Here is an 18,214-nt window from a genome sequence, read left to right as displayed (position 1 = left end):
TGGAAGAACATTTTAAAAACCTACTAGAGGGGCACCTGGGTGGCTCAGTGGCTAAGCATCTGTCTTTGGCTCAGGTCGTGATCTCGGGGTCCTGGGATCAAATCTCGCATCAGGCTCCCCATGGGGAGCCTGCTTCTCCCTCTGCCTATGCCTCTGCCTCTCTCTCTCTCTCTGTGTCTCTCAGGAATAAATAAATAAAATCTTTTTTAAAAATTAAATAAATAAATAAACTACTAGAGAATTGAAGGCAAAAATTTTAAAAATACAGAAAGTAATGAGTTTGAAAACAGAAAATAAAACATAAATAAATCAAACATGTTTTTTTGAAAAACAACAAATGAAGAAATGTCAGGGTGGAAATAACCATTGAAAATGAGCAAATTAAACATGATAATAAGAGACCATGAACTCTATGTAGATGAAATGGATAATATCCTAAGAATATACAACTTAGCAAGATTAACTCTAATTTACTATAGTGGAGGTAAAAAGTTTAAATAGATCAATTTTCATAGAAGAAGCAGAGAAAGTAGTCAAAGAATTGTCCTACCAAAAAATAAAAATAGAAAAGCAACAGGCCCAGATGTTTTCACAGGAAAGCTCTACCAAATCTTCAAATACCAATCCCACTTCTGCTTAAACTCCTCCGAGCACCACAAATGAAGACATGTGCATTCTTTATGAAGTATTACTTTGTTATCTAAACCTTGTACCAAAAATGAAAAGGACAGACCAATTTCATTATCTTAATTTTTAAAAATCCCAAATAAAATACAAGCAAATAGAATCCAAAAGCACATTTTAAAAAATACCTCATGACTAAGTGAAGTTTATACAAGAACAGGAGAATTGCTGAATATTAAACATATCATTAGCACGATCTTTCCTATTAATATATCTATGGAAATATTTCTTTTGATTTTTTGAATTTTTAGTGTCAAGAGTTTTATAAAATGTGAAGTGAGTCATTATTTTATTTATGTCTTTACTACTATGGACAAATATTTCATTTATGTGAAAATCCAGAATGCAGTGGAAGAAATTTTGTAACACTGAGAACTTTCAGAGTCAATATTCATTTTTCATTTACTGGTGCATTATATCCATTCAAATATATAACACAAACTTGTTTTAATCAACATTAGATCTTTATTTGTACAGCTGGATATCATTGAAATAAAGATATGAAATACTTTTGACTGAGTTCTTTTTAAATAAATAAATAAATAAATAAATAAATAAATAAATAACATATCTATGGAGAAAAACATTGTCACCTCCATCAACTCTGAAAAGAAGTTCAACAAAACTCAATTTCATTTTGATTATAAGAGAGACAGAGAGAAGGAAGAAGGGAAGGAGGGTGAGAGAACAATAATGACAAAAGTTCATTGTTAAATCTATATTGAGCCATGTGGGCGTTCATTGCCTTATTCTTCTAACTTTTCCATAGTTTAAAAATTTTCACAAAACCTGAAGGAAATGTACACAACAATTTTTATTTCTAAATATTTACCTCTTTGTTCATGTGTTATGTGAGGCTTAATCAGTGCTAAAGTATCTTGAGAAGGAAAGAAATACTGTATTTCCTTTTCGGCTTCTTCTAATGAGTCACTTCCATACAACTGGTTGATAGGCAAATCTTCCATTGCAAATTGCACGCATAAACTTTGAAAAAAAAGTCAAGAGCTGTTAGAGCATAACATACTGTAGTATACACTACTGCAACAGAACACTATATAAATTGTCCAAAAGTCATCAAGCTACTCATTCTTGATTGAGCCATTATGCAAAAGGCAGTAACTATAGAGCAGCTTGGAGCACACTACTTCCTTACTAGGAGGGAATGGTCGTTAGGAAGAAAGAACCATGAAATAATCATGATGTGACCACTGACAGATAACTCTGAAAGAAGGAAAGGTGCCTTGGTGCAGGCAACAAGCAGCCTGTAGAACCCTGGTCACACTGCTTGCTAGCTATGTGTCACCGGGCAATTACTTCATTTCTCTATGCTTTTAATCATCTCAAATATCAATAAGATAATGAAACTGCTCTGGAAGGAGATTTTGAGAATCAGATGATATATTTGAAACATATGGTGCATATTAAGCTCTCAATAAATATTCCTTTCCCGCCCTTCATCACTAAATGTTATTAAGCAGTAGAGGTGGCATTGGACTCTATGCCAAAGCCTCCAAATTACACTGAATCCAGGAGGCACTGCTATGGAATCCTCCAGCAGAGCAAGTGCTGTGATAAAAGAGGAATATGCAGGATGGCTTCATGTAAAGAAGCAGGAATGAGGTTGATGGTACTACACATGTTCAGTTAGGCAGGTTTCTTTTTAGAAATTTTATTTATTTATTTATTTGTTTGTTTGCTTGTTTAGAGTGTGTGTGTATTCGTGTGTGTGTGTGTGTGTGTGTGTGAGAGAGAGAGAGAGAGAGAGAGAGAGAGTAGGGGGAGGGACAGAGGGAAAGGGAGAGATAATCCCAAGCACACTCCATGTTGAGTGCAGAGCCCCACACAAGGCTCAAAACCAGGACCCTGAGATCATGACCTGAGCCAAACACACAAGAGTTGGACACTCAACTGGCTGCACCACCCAGTGCCCCTGGGTCAGGCAGTTTATCCTGGTTCTGCTTCCTCTGCAATAGATGAATGCATATACCTAAATAATTGCTGTTCCTTGATGTTTTTTTTTCAGTTGCCCTTTTTCCTGTCTCGTTATCTACATATATTTCAGTAGAGGATACTCTCTGCTCATTTCATTTTCTACCTTTAACACATAGTCCTGAACTGCCAACCCACAAAATTCAGTCATAGTGAATAACATCCTTTCCTATTAATAAACTGACTTCACTTGGCTTTCTGTCCTTACACCGTCTTCTTACCTCTTTACTTTTGGCGATGCATTTAGATTTCCTTTTTTTGCCTTATCCAATTTGACCTTCCCACTTGACCTTTGGCAGTTTTGAAGTCCCTGATTTGAAGTCCCTTGGAGCCCAAGACCCTTGGAGCCTGTGATTACCAGGGGTGGAGGATTTGCACAATGAATGATGAAAAGAGCCTATGGTATCACTAAGGAGCCCCTCTGTGGCGCTATCGGACATAATTATTGGGGAAAGTATGTGTGTGAGGTGAAGGATGGGATAGAGGGAGTAGGTGATGAATGAGGGGTTGCTGTGCTTCTCCCTTCTGCAAGGTGACCATATTTCGGATTAAGCAATGCAGTGCAGAATCTGATACCCGAGTGCAGGGAAGGGCAGAGTTCTGCTGAGGTATTTCAAAAGCAACCCTAAAGAACTGAGTAGAGCCAAGGAAACTAGAAAGGGAGGAACCAATAAAAAAAAAAAAACAGTCAAGACTAGCTGTGAACTTGTACTAACATAGGGATCATAAAGGCTCTGGTTGGAATCTTCACTGTAATAGTGAGGTAGAGAGGGGCAGTCACTGAGTGCCTTCACCTGGAGAAAATGTGTCTGTACTGCTATCTTCACGTTTGAAACCATAATTCTAGAACAGTATGGCTATAAGCATAGGCCTTGTGTCAACAGGAATTCCCATCTCTCAGATGGCATGCCTTGCATTCTACGCTACACTTCATTAAGAGGTTCCATGGCATGCGGCTCATAACTACTCACAGACTGTCCAACCTCTCTTATCCTTTATAATAATTATAGGGCTAAGTAAAGGGCAAAATATGTCCATGCAGAACAAGTCAGATTCCAGATTATTCTACCCCAAAGAAAACATTTCAGTGTTTCTATGTGATACTTCATTAGTACTGCTATTTATTATACCCACATATATGTCAAGCTTGCTGTATCCAATAGAGCATCTCTGTTTTTGCCCATTTGAAGGGAGGGCTTTTCTTCTCCTGAATCAATTCCTACCAAGGCCAAGAGATGGCCTTGTGGCTGGGGACCCATCAGTAACTTCCCAGCCCCACACCAAGCATCCCACAACCTTCTTCTGCAAAGCCTTGGCCTTACTCAGCTGCCACTGGGCTGGACCTCTGGTCATAATTAGGAAAAGTAGTTTTCCTAAGAGACTCCCTTAGACTAGAGCTGTGGTTCCTATATCTGCATCCAAAAAGAAATTAAAGAAGATGTGGTTTATGTATACAATGGAATATTACTCAGCCATTAGAAATGACAAATACCCACATTTGCTTCAACATGGATGGAACTGGAGGGTATTATGCTGAGTGAAGTAAGTCAATCGGAGAAGGACAAACATTATATGTTCTCATTCATTTGGGGAATATAAATAATAGTGAAAGGGAATATAAGGGAAGGGAGAAGAAATGTGTGGGAAATATCAGAAAGGGAGACAGAACATAAAGACTCCTAACTCTGGGAAACGAACTAGGGGTGATGGAAGGGGAAGAGGGCGGGGGGTGAATGGGTGATGGGCACTGAGGGGGGGCACTTGATGGGATGAGCACTGGGTGTTATTCTGTATGTTGGCAAATTGAACACCAATAAAAAAATAAATTTATTATTAAAAAAAAGAAATTAAAATGTCTCCTGTGAAAAAAGTTTGGGACCTGTGATATGAATCCTACCTCTCTGGCAGATGTTCCTTGGCTTTTTCAACACTACTTGGCCCAATTAAGTTTTTCCAGTGTTGTAAACCACAGTCTCTTAATAAAACAAGGGCTAGAGATGGACCACTGTTAGAACAACAACAACAAAAAAACGTTATGACTCAATAGCTAAATCCATATATATAATACAAGTAGATCATCCTTTTATCAAGATGAGGGATGCCTGGGTGGCTCAGCAGTTGAACATCTGCCTTCCGCCCAGGGTGTGATCCTGGAGACCTGGGATCAAGTCCCACATCAGGCTCCCTGCATGGAGCCCACTCCTCCCTCTGCCTCTGTCTCTGCCTCTTTCTCTCTGTGTCTCTCATGAATAAATAGATAAAATCTTAAAAAAAAAAAAAAAGAGTCCAAGGTGAATTTCCACTGGTGTTCTCTCAAGAGTACACTGAACACCTTACAAAAGGATGATCCCAGATTCCAGCTAACTTATATACCCTTGGTGTCACGGCTATTTCACTTATTCTTCTAGAAATAACTTCTGACAGAGTTCTAGTATCTCATTCTTTTCCTAGGACTAGTGATCTTCAGGATTACCAAAACCCCTGAGAGTCAGTATGTTCTCTGCTTGGATTTAATGCTATACACCTTCGATTTCTGGCATTAGACTTGATGGACTCCAGTAACTTGACCGGGGCCTTGCTATTGCTCCAGTAACATTCCAGGAGGATGAGAGAAGATGGGCAGTTGAGCAAAGAATTGAGATAGGAGTGAGATTGGCGAAGAAGTAGATTCAGCATATGTTTACAGAACTGAGAGGTACGGCAACACGACCAGGGCAGGGTCAAAAGAAGATTTAAATGATTCAAGACTAAATCAGACTGTGTCTTCAAAGTCCGAAATCAACTTTACCTGGTCATTTGTTCTATAACATTTTCAAAATAATCCTCATTTTCATATTCCCTGCACAGTGTTTGTGCTTCTTCTTCTGATAATACAATTTCTCTTTGCATCAGTATTTTAAAGCCTTCATCTTCAATAATCTTCAAAACATGCTCTAAATAAAAAGTCACATAAAAAGTGTTAAATCAATAGGTTATTGGCTATACATACCATAGAGAATGTTTTATTATGAAGGCATATAATAGCACTTCATCTCATTTGAAATTCAGACGTTTGCAAAAATAGCTTACTAGATTTTAAGGTGAGTAATATTCTTAACATACAAATTATGATTTATAATTCTCTTTCCAATTTTCCATTACACAAGAATCATACACATGCAAGGTGTATAAAACTGGAAAACATTACAACTGAAATAAAATATTCACTGGATGGGCTGAATGTCAACAAGGAAATCACAGAATTCCGTTTTACAGCTAACACAATTGAAATGATCCAATTGAACTGCATACAGCCCAGGTGGTTCAGCGGTTTAGCGCTGCCTTCAGCCCAGGGTCTGATCCTGGAGACCCGGGATCGAGTCCCACGTAGGGCTCCCTGCATGGAGCCTGCTTCTCCCTCTGCCTGTGTCTCTGCCTCTGTGTGTGTGTGTCTCTCATGAATAAATAAATAAAATCTTTATAATAAATAAATAAATAAATAAATAAATAAATAAATAAATAATAAAATAAATAAAAGTGGCCAAAGCCTTGGGAATCTGGGGAACTATGTCAAAATATCTAACACTTATATTTTTGGAATCCCAGACAGAGTGGAGAAAGAGTTGGCACAGAAGGAATAAAGAAATAATGGTAGGAAATTCCTCAAATTTGGTGAAGGATATTAATTTATGGATTCAAGAAATTCAAGGAATCGCAAACCCAAAGATAAGCTTAAAGAAAAGTATACTCAGGGTGCCTGGGTAGCACAGTTGATTGAGCGTCTGACTCTTGTTTTCCAGCTCAGGTGGTGATCTCCATCCTGGGATAAAGCCCTGCATCAGGCTCCACGCACAAGGTAGAGTCTGCTTGAGATTCTCTCTCTCTCCGCCTCTGCCCCTCCCACTCATTCTCTCTCTCTCTCTCTCTCTGTCTCTCTCTCTCCAATAAATACAATAAATCTTTAAAAAAAAAAATAAGGATACTGAGGCACCTGGGTGGCTCAATCAGATAAGCATCTCCCTTTGGCTCAGGACATGATCCTAGGGTCCTGGGATGGAGCCCCACACTGGGCTCCCTGCTCATCAAGGTGTCTGCTTCTCTCTCTCCCTCTGCCCCTCCCCCTGCTCGTGTTCTCTATATCTCTCTCTCAAATAAAATCTTTAAAAAAAAAAAAAAGATATTCATAGAAACAAAATTGCACAAAACCAAAGGTAAGAAAAAAACCTTGAAAGCAACCTCCTCAAATAAATAAACAAATAGGAAAGTACATGACATACAAGGGGAAAAAGGCTTTAAATGACTCTGGATTTTTAATGAGATACTAATAAATCCAGAAGGCAGTGGCACAACATTTTTAGAGTATTAAAGGAAAAAAGTGGCAAACCAGAATTCTCTATCAGTACAATATCCTTCACGAATGAAAATAAAGACATTGATTTTTTCTTAAAGATTTTATTTATTTATTCATGAGAGACACAGAGAGAGAGGCAGAGACACAGGCAGAGGGAGAAGCAGGCTCCCTGCGGGGAGCCCGATGTGGGACTCGATCCTGGGACCCCGGGATCATGCCCTGGGCTGAAGACAGGTGCTCAACCGCTGAGCCACCCAGGAGCCCCTAAAGACATTATTTGATGAAAAGAAAATAACTGAGTTTGTTGCCAGCAGATCTGCTCTTTAAAAAAGTACAAAAGGGGACGCCTCTTAAGTTTTTAAAAAATTCATCACTGTTGAAAAGCAAAAAATTACAATATGGTTTGGTGGAGCACTTGATACATGTATCTGTATTAGACATGGTGACTACAATAGGTAGGGAAAAGGGGAAAGGATGTGTGGGGCTATAAGGTGAAGTGGTAAAATATTAACCTGAAAGAGTTTTAAGTTAGGCATATAGGGCAGCCCCGGTGGCTCAGCAGTTTAGCGCCACCTTCAGCCCAGGGTGTGATCCTGGAGTCCCAGGATCAAGTCCCCCTCAGGCTCCCCTGCATGGAGTCTGCTTCTCCCTCTGTCTGTGTCTCCGCCTCTCTCTGTGTGTCTCTCATGAATAAATAAATAAAATCTTAAAAAAACCACAAAAAGTTAGGCACATATATTTTAACCCATAGCACACCACTAAAAGAAATGGACAAAATACATATAATTAGGAAGTCAACAGAGGGGCACCTGGATGGCTTGGTGGTTGAGTGTCTGCCTTCAGCCCAGGTGGTAATCCTGGGGTCCTGGGATCGAGCCCCACAACAGGCTCCCTGCAGGGAGCCTGCTTCTCCCTCTGCCTATGTCTCTGCCTCTCTCTGTGTCTCTCACAAATAAATAAATAAAACCTTAAAAAAATTTCTTAGAAGAAAACTTCAGGCCCAGGTAGTTTCACTGGTAAATTCTAATAAATATTTCAGAAAGATGTAATATGAATTTTACACTACCTCTTCAGGGAAATAAGAGTGACTACTTCTCATCTCATTTTATAAGGCCTACATGGCCCTGACACCAAAACCAAGAAGGACATTACAACGAAAAGAATACAACAAATATTTCTGATGACTATAGACACGAAAGGCAACAAAATATTAAAAAATCAAACCCAGCTATATGTAAATATACAACCAAATGTAGCTTATCTGAAGGATGGTCCAATACTCAAAAATCAAAGAAATTGCCATATTATCAAACTCAAGCCTATGAAACATAATAGTATCAGTAGATACAGAAAAAAAAAGATGAGAAAATACAATATCTATTCATGATTTTTAAAAAACTTAAAAAACACCTCCCCAAACTAGAAATAGGTGGACATTTTTAAAAGTAGGTAAAGGTTGGGACGCCTGAGTGGCTCAGCGGTTGAGAGTTTATCTTTGTCTGAGGTCGTGATCCCAGGTCTGGGGATCAAGTCCCCTATTGGGCTCCCTGCAAGGAGCCTGCTTCTCCCTCTGCCTGTGTCTCTGCCTCTCTGTGTCTCTCATGAATAAATAAACAAAATCTTTTAAAAAATAAAAATTAAAAAAATAAAAGTAGATAAAGGTCTATAGAGCTAATATTGTACTTACTGGTAAAAGACTTTTACCACTTTTGCTGTGAGGTCAAGGACAAAGTAACCATGTCACCTCTCCTAATCAGCATCATACAGGAAGTTCTAACTAGTTCAGTAAGGCAAGCAGAAGAAATAAAATCCATACTGATTTGAAAGAAAGAGGTAAAACTGTCTCAATTTGCAGATGATATTATTATCTTATCACTAGCTCTCATCCTGACATTTTGTCCTGCAAGGGTGCATCAGACAATGTCTGGAGATATTTTTGGTGTCACACTGAGGGTGGGGAGGATGCTACTGGCATAGTGGGTAGAGGCCAAGGATGTTATGAACATTTTGCAATGCGCATGATACTGCCTCTTTTTTGAGGGGGAGGGGGCACAAGGGAAATGGAGAGAAAGAATTGTAAGCACACAGCCCATCACGGAGCTCTATCTCAAAACCCTGAGATCATGCTCTAAGTCGAAATCAAGAGTCAGTTGCTTAACTGACTGCGCCACCCAAGCACCCCAGATACAGCCTCTTTCAACACAGAATTACCTAGTCCCAAATGTAAGTAGGTCTGAAGTTGAGAAACTCCGGTCTGCATAAAAATCCCAAGGAAACTACACCAAACCTTCTAGAACAAAGTGCGTTCAGCATGTCAAAGAATATAAGGTCAATATACAAATATCGATTGCATTTCCATATACTAACTATAAAAAAGAATCAATAATATAAATTTAAGGTCTGTATTCTTGTTCCGTTACTGTCTGCCATGTGAATATGGGAAAAGGTTAAGAATAACTAGCACCCTCTAGGTGCCAGGCACTTTATTTATGTTTTTTCTCATTTTTTTTTTTTAAGTAAGCTCTATTTCCTAACATAGGGCTCAAACTCACCACCCCAAGATCAAGAGTCACACACTCCACCACAGCCTGAGCCAGCCAGGTGCCCTTCATTTTAATCTTCTGAATTCTACACACGAAGAAATAGGTGTTTTTTTCCTCTAATGTTAAATTTTAAAATAACATATTTTAATGTAATTATAGTAGAGTTTATTTATATTTATTCCTTACCTCTCTTTTCTTGAAAGAGCCTCGGTCGAAGTAATGCCAGGGTCTTCTCTAATTTGAGGTTTTTCATATTTTTAAAATCAGGAAATAAGATATCAATGAAATGATTAACATCAGTTAGATTCTCCTCAATATCACAAAACTGAGATACATGTTGTATTTCCAGATATTCCTGTAAACTGTAGAAATCCAATATATAATTTAAGATCATCATACACTGGAACTTAATAACCATGTCCGAAAATTGAAAGCGGTAACAAGTTCACAAATATTTTGTGGTTTAATAAAACAAATAACAACTGAATGTTATGTAAAGATAAGTTGTATCTTTCTATCAAATCAAAGAGTTATGTTTTAATTCAACTTTTTGTTGAACCAATCCAAAGATCAACTACGTGAAAGCATGTGTGTTTGACTTCATGAGAGGATAATGAAGATCAACATAAAATATGGCTAAAAATGTTTTCTTAATAAAATGTTTAATTAAAAAAATAAATAATAAAATGTTTAATTAATTAATTAATTAATTTTTTAAAGTGTTTTTCTTGGGATGCCTGGGTGACTCAGTCGGCTAAGCGTCTGACTCTTGATTCCTGCTCAGGTCATGATCCCAGAGTTCGGAGATCAAGCCCCATGTCAGGCTCCTGGCTGGGTGTGGAGCCTGCTTAAGATTCTCTCTCCTTCTCCCTTTGTCCCTTCCCCTACCTCCCTCTCTCTCTTAAAAAAAAAAAATTTCCTAGATCATAATCATCAAATGCACATGATGATATCTTAATTTTTAAAAATGCATTAAGGTTTTCTTTGCAAAATAATGTATTGTGGGATTTAAGGCTATGTATATCTATACTGTACATATAATTATACCAGGGCACTTTTAGACTACTGTACCTTCTTCATAAATGTTGCTTTCGACATCATGTCCTCCTTTATTAAATTTAGCACTTTTAAAAGATTTATTTAGTCTGCCTTTGGCTCAGGGTCATGATCCCGGGGTCCTGGGATCGAGTCCCACATCGGGCTCCATGCAGGGAGCCTGCTCCTCCCTCTGCCTGTGTCTCTGCCTCTCTCCCTATGTCTCTCATGAATAAATAAATAAAACCTTTTTTAAAAAAATTTAGGACAGTTTACACTGATATAAAACTATTGTCTCATAAATAGTTCGTATTCAAATTTTACCAATCTTACAATACTGTCCCATTAATATTAAATTCTTAAATCCTGGACCTTACATTGCCTGTAACTGTCCTATCTCTCTGGTCAACTTTAATCTCTAACAATGCCTCAGCCTTTTCATCTTTCACGATACTGACATTTTAAAGAGTCCAAGTTAGCTGTTTTGTAGACTGTTCTTCATTTAGGATGGTTTTTTTTTTAAGATTTTATTTATTTATTCATGATAGAGACAGAGAGACAGACAGAGACACAGGCAGAGGGAGAAGTAGGCTCCATGCAGGGAGCCCCATGCAGGACTCGATCCCAGGACCCTAGCATCACGCCCTGGGCCGAAGGCAAGCACTAAACCACTGAGCCACCCAGGGATCCCCCATTTAAGATGGTTTCAAACTATTGGGTGGACCAATAGTTTCCTATTACTTATAGGATTTGGATCTTTGGCAGGAATATTATATAAGTGATGCTGTGTCCTTCATACCCCACAATATGATGTACACGATGTAAGTTTCTCCCATTGTCGATGGTATTAATGTGGTTAACGTGGTATCTTCCTGGGGCACCCGGGTGGCTCAGTGGTTGAGTGTCTCTGCCTTTGGCTCAGGGCGTGATCCCGGGGTCCTGGGATGGAGTCCTGCATGGGTCTCCCCACAGGGAGCCTGCTTCTCCCTCTGCCCGTGTCTCTGCCTCTCTCTGTGTGTCTCTTATGAGTAAATAGATAAAATCTTTAAAAACTAAGAGTAAAAAAACAATAAAGTGGTATCTTCTTGTATTCTCCACTGAAGACTGACAATTTCCACTGTGTAAATAATAATAAATCTGAGGACACTATTTATTTTTCCATGAAATGGTTGTAGTACCCATTGATGATTCTTGTCTGCATTGATTATTACTATAATGGTTTCTAATGTAGCTTTTTTTTTAACCTTAACCTTGTAATCTCTGTATTTAATGAGATGACCTTTTCATATTTAGTATAATAGCCATAAACTTAACTACCTTCCTTCCATCTTACTTTATATATACTATTTACTCTAAATTGTACTTTCTTGGGTGCCTGAGGGGCTCAGTCTGTTAAGTGTCTGCCTTCAGCTCAGGTCATGATCCCAGGGCCCTGGGATTGAGCCTCACATCTGGCTCCCTGCTCAGCGGGGAGCCTGCTTCTCCCTCTGTCCCTCCCTCCTGCTCATGATTTCTCTCTCTCTCTTTCATGCTTTCTTTCTCTCAAATAAACAAATCTTTAAAAAATAAATTACAGTTTCTTCTTTTTTTCTTTCCCTTATTTGGCTGGTCTGAGCCAGTTGCTATCCGTTCTGAGTTTTTCCCTTGTGAATATAGAGGTTCCCTTTTACTTATCCACTACACTGATGTCCATCCTTTTACCTGCTTCCGTAAGCAAACATATATGTTCCAAATTTTTCATACATTCCGACACACTATTTCTCTAACATCCATCCCCACTTCTGTAAACTTGAAAAAGAACCTGAAAAATACTGTGTTCCTTCTTCATGTCAGCTTCCCTCTCTCCTCTCTGAGGAGAACATTTTCTCCCTTATATCAAAGTGCTCTTTCCATTTTTTGTTTAAGTCTTCCCTCAAACATTTTTCAAGTGATATATCCCAAAGCATGCCCTGAGCATCTCCCTTTGCTTCTCCAGGTAAAGGATATCCTGGCTTCATTAAGATGAGGGTGTGGGGTGCTGTTTCTCTCAGTGGTCTGATGACAAGTCCCATGCCGCTCAGAGATTTTTCCCTTTTAACGAACTTGGTCTCCAGTTGCTGCCAAATATGCAGTTGGTGGAAGGGGACCACCTAAAGTGCAAGTCACTGGGGGAAGCACTGTCTCTAACAAATTTTAAACCAATTTTAAGCTAAAGGTTGGGCTGTTTTTCTTAGCATCACCATGCACCAGCGATTCTAAACGATGTTCGTGGTAAATCACTCCTCCCTGAAAAAAAATCTTTTGTCTACATTCTAAATAATTCCTGTGGCGAGTGTTAAATTTTAACAATATACGTGTAGGCTTCAGGTTCGCTTATTTTTATTACTTATCTTTAATAAACAGTGTACTCTAGCTGGTACTCTGCATGTAAGAATCAATTCTAAAATAACAAAGATATTGGCGAGAACGCAATTTCTGGAATTTTCTGTGAAACAGGAATTTTATGTATCTCCATTTAACATACAGTAAAGATCCTTTTTTTTTTCATGTTACAAAAACAACAAGCTTTAAGATTTATTTTTGTAATTTTTTTTTACAGAGAAAAACGACACACCCCTTGGGGGGAAGGTGAGGGATTAAGACAGGCCCTGGGTAAAAATGATCACGACAGGGCAGCCCCAGTGGTGCAGCGGTTTAGTGCCACCTGCAGCCTGGGGTGTGATCCTGGAGACCTGGGATCGAGTCCCACATCGGGCTCCCTGCATGGGGCCTGCTTCTCCCTCTGCCTGTGTCTCTGCCTCTCTCTTGCTCTCTCTGAATGAATAAATAAATAAATCTTTTTAAAAAAAATGATCATGACCGCACCTGGAGTTGCTAGGCCTGCCTAGGAGAGACACGGGCACTTCCACACCAGCACAGGGGACAGCAACCGTCTGAGGCTCAGCAGACCAGTTCACACGCCACGCAAAGATCCAAGTCATAAAAATCTTCCAGCTCATCATGAAATAGGTCCCACTGGCCTTCAGAGTCTGTCAGGTTGTCGTCCCCACCTGCAGCCAAAAGCATAAGCAACATCTCGCCCAGCTCAAAGGTGACAACCTCCTCTCCTTCGTTGTCAGAGGGGTTGCTGTTCTCTCCTTCTTCAATGAGCTCCCAGAAGTGGTTCTTTCGTTGGGCCCGGTGCCTGCTTGATGTTCCCACTTAGTCTCTGCGGCTCCTCTCTACGGCCATCAGGGTACACATGCTTGTAAAAATAGTTGCCTCCAAACAGGCAGCTCCCACGATTTCATCAAAATACCTGCACGCCTTTATGCTCATTGCCTCCTTGTATCTCTGAATGAGTTTCTGCTTCTCTTCTTTCTCCTCCACCCAGTACTCACTTGGAATGACACAGTTAGATGGGATCCAGCATTGGGGGCAGGACTTTATGATCTCGCTCTCCAATTGCTTAGCACTCCTCCACTTGCGAATATACTTGAGACAGTAAGTGGGGTTGCAGTTGGAGACAATCCCAAAGCGACACTCACTGGGGTTGGCTTTCTCATAGACCACCTCCATGCAGATCCCACACACCACGTCCTTGCTGCGCTGGACAGCAAATGAGAGCTCTACGTCCTTCCCGTGGGCCTCAATGCAAGATCTTCTATGTTGTGATCTCTGGGCAGCATCCATCAGATGGAGGACCCGCAGCCCACACAGGTCACATGAGTCTCCGTGGAGATACACACGGTCCTCCCTGTACGGGCGCTCTCCCCCTGCAGCAGAGGGTCAAAGCTGCTTCTTTGTTCCTGTTGCTGTCTGCTCTTTCTCTGATTCTTCCTTGGTCGCTGAGCCCTGTGGGGGTGCTCCTGTCCAGGAAGGGGCAGGATGGCCACAGTAAGGCTGCCGGGCACAAGCTCAATGGCATTCACCCAGTCTTCTGAGCCTGCGCCGACAGTTGCAAAGTTTGAATTTCTGGACTTGGCTTCGCCCGTATTCATTTCAACAACTGGTCCAGCTCCCGATGGAAGACTTGAGGAAGGAGCAAGGGATGATTTTGCAGTCAGATCCGCAGCAGGCACTTCTTCCTGTTTCACTGGCTTGCCGTGTTCATCTCTGCAGCGGTCTCCGTAAATACAGCATCCTTGCTGAAAACGCCTGCACGCTACCCCATAAGGACAGTCAGGGAGGTCATGCGAATAGCGACAGTTATCTCCTTCCTACAAACCCCGGGCATGAAATACCTTAGCTCCTAGCTTTTCTTCCTGCTTTTGGTATGGGTTGAACTGATGGACTCAGAGTGGATGGCCAAGAAAGAATTCTTGAGATGGCTTCGGTTCAAAAAAAGGTGGTTTTTATCAGAACAAAGGGCCTGGGTTCCTGGGCTGAAAGGGCTGCCAGTAAAGACCAATTTTCAGGATGTCATTGAGAAATCTTCAAATCTTAAGGCTTACAAACAAAATTTGCTCTTTATTCCTGTGGTAGACTAATATATACATATTAGCATATACTAATACATACTATATGAATATATACTAATACATGCTATATGAACATGTACTATTCATATATTTATGGAGTTTTTTCCTTTCTAAGAAAACACATTAATATGATTGAGCAGTATTAACCTGTTGCTTGTTTCTTTTTTGGTATTACAATACTCTATTTTTTTTTTTTTTTTTGCTTATATGTTCATATAGACACAAAATTTCCTAAAGGATAATTTTCACTATTTATGTTTTTTATTTATTTATTTTATGTTTTTTTCTGGCCATTATTATTTGTCTTGCTCAATAATTAGTACTAAACATAATATTATCATATAGAGGAGAGGGGTGCTAAGAAAATTATCTACTTGGGGTTTCAAATATACTGAGCACATCATTGTCTGTTCTTTCTTTTTTCAATGGCATATGGTGTTGTTGTTTTTTTTCCCCCAGGATATTCTGTATCTGTATTTTTCTGCATTGGTTGAGGCTGGGCCACTAAGCCCTTTCAACTAGATGTATTTCTTCATTTCAGGGAATCTTGTTCTCTATTCTTTGTTGAATTCTAGCTTGTTCATCTGAATGGATGTATGTAATTTCTTCTCTGTATGTAATTTCTCTTACTAGCACGATGGTTTCCTCAGTATATTCTCGACATTGCTTAGTCTTGCTTTCATAACGTCTGTCTCATTTTATTTCTGTACTTTGAGCTATTTCTTTCATCTGATTTGCCAAGTTATTAATTCGAGTCTCAAATGACTATCACACTCTCCAATTCTCCTCTGAATTTACAGTTCAGATCACAATTTATTTTATAGTTCAAATTTGAAAATCTCTTTTTATGTAGCACTTGAATCTCAAGCATTATTATTAGTAGTAGTAGTACTACTACTACTACTATTTAAAGATTTTTCCAGCCCTAATAGTTCTTTTTCACTAGATTTATGTTTTGATTTTTGTGTAGATCTTCCTTTCTCTGACCACTAGGCTCCCTTAGTTGTTCAGTCATTTTTCTTGGTTGATCTACTGGGGCTTGCATCTGGGTTTTAGAACGTTAGGTGTTAGAAACCCTAGAACTGGAAGGCAAAAATGGCCTCTAGGCTACAAGGAGGCAGGCTATCATTCCCCTGTGGGAACAAATGATAAGAGCCCTTATAGATCTGGTCCTCAAAGGCAGGCAATTTTGGTAATCCTGCTCAACTCCATGTTGGGCTTTTGTGGGGATCAGGAAGGCCCAGTGAAGGCCAGTATGAACCTGGCCCTGGGGAGTCACAAGTCTATGTTTGTTCTTCCCAAGACTGACGGCCGTCCCCAGGTTCTTGTCTCCTGTGACTGCGCTCAGGCACTCCCCAACGTGTCGGTGGAGAAAGCACCACACCACCTTCCCCTTGTCTCTAGTTCTGGACCACCAGAACTCCGGGTCTCACCTATGTCCAGATGCTTATTAGCACAGGTTTCCTTTGATTCTAGAGAGGCAGAAAAGGTCTGGAGATGAGAGTAGACAGTAAAGGTATAGAATTCAGACTGCTCTGATCCCAGAAATCTTTTTAAGGATTATTTTAGGAATTGTACCTATTATCTTCATTTAAATGAGAGTTTTACAAAAGAAAAACTTACTCTCTATAGCTATGACGTGTAGAGATAAAGAGGTTACCAAGAATAGAAGAGACACTTTGTATGGACAGAGAAATACACGAGATTATAGGAGGTAGGAACTAACATCTTCACTTAGTCATAAAGATTTGGAACAGAAAAGGACTTTAGAGATCATTTCATTTCCTGCCATCTTTGTATTCCCAGGGTTTGGCACATAGTAGAACTTTAATAAATACTAGATAAATGGAAGGATACATAACAGAGTGAATGAATGAGTGAGTAACTAATTAGTTACTGCCAGTAACTAATTCTATGACTCTGGATAACGTAGCTAATAGAACCACACCTTCCTCTTCTATAGAATGACTGGAAAGCAAAGGTAAACATCTCTGACCTTTGAGTTCTTAACACACAGGCTGATTAAGGAGATAGACATGCAAACAGATAACATGGTATGGGCTGAGCAGGGAACCTGTCTCTCCCTCTCCCTCTGCCCTTCCCCCCACTTGTGATCTGTATCTCTCAAATAAGTAAAGTCTTTTTTTAAATGTGTACTCTTAGATTTTGAGATATTTGGATATTACACTTCATTACCTACTATACAACATATAATTGTAAGTTTCCTGGTTTCGAGCTACCTGTCGTGCTTCTTTTTCACTGGAGTCCTGACCTCCTCATGGTAATCCTCATCTGCTTCTTTAGCTTCCATCTCAGGATCGGGTTCAGTTTCCTTCAGGTCAGGCTGTTCTTCATCTCCTTGAGATATAACTAGAATATGGCTTAATCCACTTGTCATAAAAAGGACAAAATCTTCAAAGTCAGGCTACAAAATAAGATAATAAACTGCTTACTTCTGAAATGGATAGACGAAAAAGACAGCCACTCCCCAACTCAAGCAACGTCACTCCCTTCCCAATCACTAGGTAAGGGGTGCTTCCAAATCATCAGATGGGCTTGCTAAAACACGATTTGGAGGGCAGCCCGGGTGGCTCAGCGGTTTAGTGTCACCTTCAGCCCAGGGCATGATTCTGGAGACCTGGTTTGGAGTCTCACATTGGGCTCCCTGCATGGAGCCTGCTTCTCCCTCTACCTGTGTCTCTGCCTCTCTCTCTCTCTCTCTCTCTCTCTCTCTCTCTCTGTGTGTGTGTGTGTGTGTGTATGTGTCTCATGAATAAATAAATAAAACCTTTAAAAAAAACAAACACGATTTGGAAAGCCCAATCTGAGTTCATAACTCAGTCAGTTGAGGATGGGTCTTTGGAATCGGATTGTCTCAAAAGTTCCCACGTGATGCTGAGGCAGCTGGTCCAACCTTTCCCTGAGGCCAGGAGAGGTGGTTTAGAGTGTCACAGCCAGGTGACAAAGTGCTATTCACTAGAACCTTCCCTGATTACAAACATGTTCTGTGCTCTCCAATATGTGTAGCCACATGCAGCTACTGAGCACTTGAAATGTGGCCAGTGCAACCTGAGACTCTGAATTTCTTAATTGATTCGATTTTTATGAATTTAAATTCAAATGGCCACATGTGGCTGATGGCCAACAGGCTGAACAGCACATTTCCAGAAATGATGTCCTCTAACCCCCAAGCC

The 18,214-nt window shown here is 39.9% G+C and overlaps 1 protein-coding gene and 1 pseudogene across 5 annotated transcripts in view; both read right to left on the bottom strand.

The window, feature by feature from the left end:
* The window catches only part of NME8 (NME/NM23 family member 8), a 50,594-nt gene that overhangs the window by 8,850 nt on the left and 23,530 nt on the right, over positions 1–18,214 (bottom strand). For 3 of the 5 annotated variants that reach the window (XM_072760027.1, XM_072760026.1, XM_025984058.2), the window contains 5 exons: positions 17,261–17,445; positions 9,733–9,908; positions 5,462–5,606; positions 4,571–4,678; positions 1,517–1,668 (listed from right to left, as the gene is read on the bottom strand). In XM_072760027.1, coding sequence (XP_072616128.1) covers positions 1,517–1,668; positions 4,571–4,678; positions 5,462–5,606; positions 9,733–9,908; positions 17,261–17,445 — 766 coding nt within the window. The remainder of the gene's footprint in view (positions 1–1,516; positions 1,669–4,570; positions 4,679–5,461; positions 5,607–9,732; positions 9,909–17,260; positions 17,446–18,214) is intronic. The other 2 variants (XM_072760028.1, XM_072760029.1) reach the window with 1 other exon arrangement.
* On the bottom strand, positions 13,501–17,073 carry LOC112908562 (E3 ubiquitin-protein ligase makorin-1 pseudogene; annotated as a pseudogene).

The sequence above is a fragment of the Vulpes vulpes genome, chromosome 5 (assembly GCF_048418805.1).
Source record: "Vulpes vulpes isolate BD-2025 chromosome 5, VulVul3, whole genome shotgun sequence".
Lineage (NCBI taxonomy): Eukaryota > Metazoa > Chordata > Mammalia > Carnivora > Canidae > Vulpes > Vulpes vulpes.
Note: the sequence above shows the minus strand (reverse complement) of the source record. Positions and strands in the feature narration are given on the sequence as shown.